The sequence below is a fragment of the Octodon degus genome, unplaced genomic scaffold (assembly GCF_000260255.1).
Source record: "Octodon degus isolate 3935 unplaced genomic scaffold, OctDeg1.0 scaffold00080, whole genome shotgun sequence".
Taxonomy (NCBI): Eukaryota; Metazoa; Chordata; class Mammalia; order Rodentia; family Octodontidae; genus Octodon; species Octodon degus.
Window position 1 is genome coordinate 521,779 of NW_004524656.1, and position 5,634 is coordinate 527,412.

The 5,634-nt window shown below is 37.2% G+C and overlaps 1 protein-coding gene across 1 annotated transcript; it reads right to left on the minus strand.

The window, feature by feature from the left end:
• Positions 1-2,811: 2,811 nt before the first annotated feature.
• On the minus strand, positions 2,812-3,750 carry LOC101570159 (olfactory receptor 150-like). The gene has a single exon (XM_004636384.2). The coding sequence runs from the start codon at positions 3,745-3,747 to the stop codon at positions 2,812-2,814; it is 936 nt and encodes a 311-aa protein (XP_004636441.1). The 5' UTR covers positions 3,748-3,750.
• Positions 3,751-5,634: the final 1,884 nt, after the last annotated feature.

Genomic DNA, 5,634 nt, shown 5'->3' on the forward strand with positions numbered 1-5,634 from the left:
CTTATTCTACTGAGCTATTTCCCTGGCCCCAAATTTACTTTTTTTAAAAGAAGTCTTTTATTCATTTATGTATTTGGTACAGGGTCTTACTATGCAGTTCAGACTCCTAGTGATGCTCCTGTCTCAGCCTCCCCAGCACTGGAATTATAGGTGTGCACCACCTTGCCAGGTTTTGGTGGCCATCACGGCCCAGGGACCAGCATAGCATGTGGTACTGGTGATTAAATCTGGGTCCTTGTACTTGCCAGGCAGGCGCTTAGCCCACTAAGCTATCTCCTCAACCCTAATTTGCCTGTTTTTTTGTTTTTTTTTTTAAGAAAAATGCTCAGTTTCACTTTTTGTTTCCCTGCAAATGTGTTCATTACATTCACATCTGACACATGTTTAATTTTTTTATGAGTAATTTACTAGCTTTTCTTCCTCACTACATTGTAAATTAAAGTGTGCAGTATAGTACATGGCAGATACTAAATCTTGACAAAAATATGTTTGGAGAAGCTTAGATATAACTTAAGACATCCAAACTAACAATAAAGCTCTTCTTCTTCATATTATCTCAGTTAAAATAAGTAAGAAGTAAGACATACTTAACATAATTTTCTACTGCAAAGTCACAGAAATAATAAGAGGACATGTGCCCATAAAACAATGCATCTTTCAAGGAGGCTAAGAGAGACAGAAAAATATTTATAAATATTGTTTTTAATTTTTGATACAAGGTCTCACTTTGCATCTCAGACTTCCTGTCTCAGCCTCCTTAATTCTGGGATTACAGGCCAGGTCCACCATGCCTGGTTCTGGGGCTGGCATGGCTCGCCTGGTGCTCCAGGGCCAGCATGGCATGTAGTATGCAGAGATCAAGGTCATTACCGTGCGCTTGTCATGCAGGTACTTATGCTGCTGAGCTATCTCCCCAGCCCACCACATACATTTTTATCAATTCTGGAGAAAGCCTACAGTTGATGATTCTAAGATCTTAAAATTGGCACTTCCTTCAAGAGTTCATCGTGGCTTGTTTTTTCTCTAGACTTTTGGAATGACAAATGCAAGTGTGAGAAGGTGGCACACTAACAATCTAGATCTAACAAATCCAGATCTTTGATGAAGCTAATGCCTGCTGTAAAGGTTGGATGAAAGGTGGGGTTTAAATGTTGGGTAAAGACAATAAGAGTATGAATAGGAACAAACAACAATAATGACTTCCACAGAGCGTCTGATCCCACTAGTATCAACTCTGGAGAAAATTAAACATTAGATTTTTCCCTGTCCTGCATTGGTTTGTTCAATGTTTGGTGTAGCAGTTCAGTATTCTTGTTTGATTATGGAATATACGAAGAATGTGAGAGACGATTTTGGAGCTCTAGTAAATCTCATGCCAATATATTAAAATATTCAAAAATTGTGTAAGCTTTTAAGACATACACTAAAGGAACAGTTTAAGGTGGTCTATTATAGGCTGGAGAGATGGCTTAGTAGAATAAACAGTTGCCTAGCAAGCACAAGGTCTAGAGTGTTCAATCCCAGTTCTGAAAAAAAAGTGGTTTATTGCTAGAGGAAAAATATAGAAAAGAAAAAGGCAATCACTGTCTGTCTTTATGCCAATATGTTTGATGAAGCAGAGGTGAACCTTATAAGAAACAAGAATGAGGTTAAATGTGAGAGAATGAACATTTCTGTTTTCATTTAAATTTATTTAAAATTTAGAAAGATGGAACAGAGGCAAAAGTCTCTTGAGAATAAGGAAGCATCAAGAATGATGGCTGAACAGAGTTAAGATGTTAATTCTTAAATTATTTGCTTTAAGGTGTGTGTGTGTGTGTGTGTGTGTGTGTGTGTGTACTGACAAATCTAACTGTGACCAAAACAGAAGCTAACATAATGTTTCTGCCTGAATTCTGTCCTGATGACCCTCACCATCTCAGCTTCTCAACAAAATGCTTCTTCATACAATAGACAGCCAGTTTGGTGTGGAAGAGCTGCTTGTCATTAGTCAGGACACAGTGTGTAAGCCTTTACCTTTTCTGTGTAAACAAAGAACTCATAAGAATGAAAAAGTGAAGGAATACCAGTTCTCAATCTGAGAGTAAAATGCTGGTTTTTTTTTTTTTTTTTTAAAGTATTATCTCTTTAGGAATAGAGGGAGATGGGGGCATAGTGACCTGGAAGTAGAACTGGTGGTGTGATCGCAGCCTGTGGAGCTAAGAATGCTTCATAGATACAAAAATACATGTACCATCACTATATCTGTTTCCTATTGTCCCTATTTTCCCATATATTTCTATCACCATGTGGGTAAAATCTGCTACTCACTCACCATTCCACCTAGTAGAGCTTTAAACAGGATGGATTATATTTTGTATATTCCAAAGGGTAAAAAATTATGTGTTTCAGAAACCATAATTTTAGAAATGTTTCTCCGTACACTGAATTACAAGGTTAGGGACACAAAATGTTGAGAAGATAAGATACTAATCAAACATATTTATTGCCTAAATCATGATAGTTAATTATTGAATTAAAAGATCCATGCTTAATACATAAAAGTCATAATCATAATCAATCACATAGAGGCAATTCAAGAATTCACAAAACTATATAGAGATGATGCATATGACACTGGGTAAATGCATTCTGGGAAATCCCAGAGAGGTTCTGTCCTCTCTGGGTCTGACCACATCAAGTCCGTTCTACCTTGCTCTTTTTTGTTCAAATAGTTACCAACAGTAATCTCACAGCTTCAGGACATTGCCTAGGTTATTTCATTAATAAAACTATAGAAATAGAAAATTTTACTAAAATGTAATACTCTTTTCACAAGAATTTTCTGTTTTGAAATAAATTCTTTAGGGCAACCTTCACATCCCTATTCTTCAGGCTGTATATCAGGGGGTTCAGCATGGGCACAACTGTAGTATAAAACACAGAAGACACTTTCCGTTGGTCCATGGAGGTTACTGATGAAGGCTGCAGGTACATGAATGATAGAGAGCCAAAGAAAATAGCCACAGCCGAGATGTGGGAGCTGCAGGTGCTGAAGGCTTTGGACCTGCCCACAGTGGAGCGGATGCGGAGGATGCTGGCTATGATGAAGATGTAGGAAGTAAGGATAGTGAGAGTTGGGAAAAAAATATTAAAAGCACTGAAGCACAGTGCTACCACCTCATTGATTAAAGTACTGGAGCACGAGAGCTCCAGTAGTGGAAAAAGGTCACAGAAGAAATGATTTATTACATCCTCCTTACAGAAAAGCACTCTTAGCATGCAGACTGTGTGAGCTGTGGCACCAACCAAACCCATGGTGTACACCCCAGCTACCATCCACCAACAGACTTGGGCAGACATGGTAGCATGGTAAAGCAAGGGCTTACAGATGGCAACATAGCGGTCATATGCCATGGCAGCCAACATGTGACACTCTGAGATAGCAAAAACCAAAAAGAAGAAGAATTGAATCATGCACTCAGGATAGGAGATGATGTTCTTTTCTGTCACAAAGTTGACCAGCATTTTGGGTGTGATGACAGTGGAGTGGCAGAGGTCAATGAAGGACAGACTGCTAAGGAAATAGTACATGGGGGTGTGCAGGTGAGAACTGAGACCAATCAGGGTGATCATGCCCAGGTTCCCCACTGCTGTGAGCATGTAGATTCCCAGGAAGAGAAGAAGGAGGGGCAGCTGGAGCTCTGGCTGTTCTGAGACCCCAGCGAGGATGAACTCAGTGACTGTGGAATGGTTTCCTTCTGTCATTTCCTGCTGGCAATTTGCATAGGAAGAGAAGGAAAAAATTGGATAGGTATTTATTTTTCCAACAATTAAGTGAGAAACAGAAATCTAGCTTTCTCACTCTGAAAAAGCTTTCATTTAGCACTCTCTGTCAGATCCTCATTTATTTTACTACAATGACTTTGAGATCCCAGAAATAAAAACCATAGAACTCTATATTGTGTAAGAATATCTTTATTTTTTTCCAATAAGTATTGCAATTAATAATGCTCAGCCCATGAACACTCAAAGGACAATGTTGACAACTTATTGCTTTATCTTTTAAAAAGAATACAAAATAATGGCATAAAAATAAAAAATGATACAGAATTTCACCAAACAAAATAATATGAAATCAACACTATATGTTGCATTGCATAGTGTTATCTTCAACTTAGTTGTTTAGATTACACGACATAAACATTCAAAGTTAGGGAAAATGTTATAAGAAATTAAGAATAGAGAAAGAAAACAAAAGGTAAGCATTAACTGCTCCTTTCCATCCACCAGCAGAAATCCACAGTACATTTATCCAAGCCATCTTGTATACATACATAGTTATCTCACTTTCCCTTCTTCCCTCCCTCTTTTGTCCTTCTCCTCATCTAAATAATTCCTTCTTTTTAATAGATTCATTCCCTTTTCACAGTATCTATTGTATCCTCCAGATTTTATTTGCTTTTATAGGTTCTTATACTAAAAATGCGATATGATATTTGCATATGCGTGTCTGATTTATTTCACTTAAGAGCATGGTCTCTAGTTGCATCCACTTACCAATAAAAGCCTCAAATGTATCCTTTTTATAGCTGAATAACACTTTGTTGTGTAAAGGTGTTTCATGAATCATATCTTATTTATTATGATCTTCATATTAAGGTACTCTTAAAGGAACAGAATCAAATAAATATACATGTATCTTCTGAGACTTCAGTGAGGATGAATTCAGTGACTGTGGAATGATTTCCTTCTGTCATTTTTACAGGGTCATTGTATAAAATGAAAGGCAGAAGAATCAAAAACGATTCTTTTGGCCAACAAAGGATTTAGCAGCAGTCCAAGGTTGAATCCTCAAAGCTCACTGGAGTCACACATGTGAATCTGTGTCGGAAGGGCTGAAGATTCTGCACTAGGAATCTGAAGAATTTCAGACAAAAGTCCAAAGGGATAGCACAGGCCAGAATTCTCCTAAAAGGGAGCATTACTTCCTTTTTCTTTTTCCACCCATACTGCAAATGTAGCTGTTGGCTCTACTCCCACCCCAGGTGGGTCATCCTCCCCCAGGAAGCTGGTCTATACATTAGTGAGCAAAAAACACAAGTATTACTTCATTAGTCTGCTAGGAGGTTAATACTCAAATCAAGATGATATATCTTAGTTAACCACTACAACTATCCGCTTCTCTACAGACAAAATACTTTTTTGTGTGTTAAAATAACAGCATTCAGAAAAATGCTGCACTGAACTGTAAAATACTAAATATTTCCTTTATAAAACTAATAGCACAAGCCATCCAGTCTCTAATTTGTACATACACAGGACAGCTTGGATAATTGTACCGCTGATTTCTACTGGTCTATTGAAAGGAACAGTTAATGCTTTCTTTTTTTTCTTTTTTTGGAACCAGGGATTAAACTCAGGCCCTTGCACTTGCCAGGGAAGCACTAATTCTACTGAGCCATCTCCTGGCCCCCAATATTTTTCCTTTTTTGATCAATTTTATACACTTATATTTTATAATCTGAGCAAATAATTTGAAGACAACAGTATGTAATTTAACAACCTTTGTTGATTTCCTATCATTTAGAGAAATTCTCTATCATTTGTAAATTTTTACTATTTTTATTCTCTTTAAAAACTAAAAAATAATAA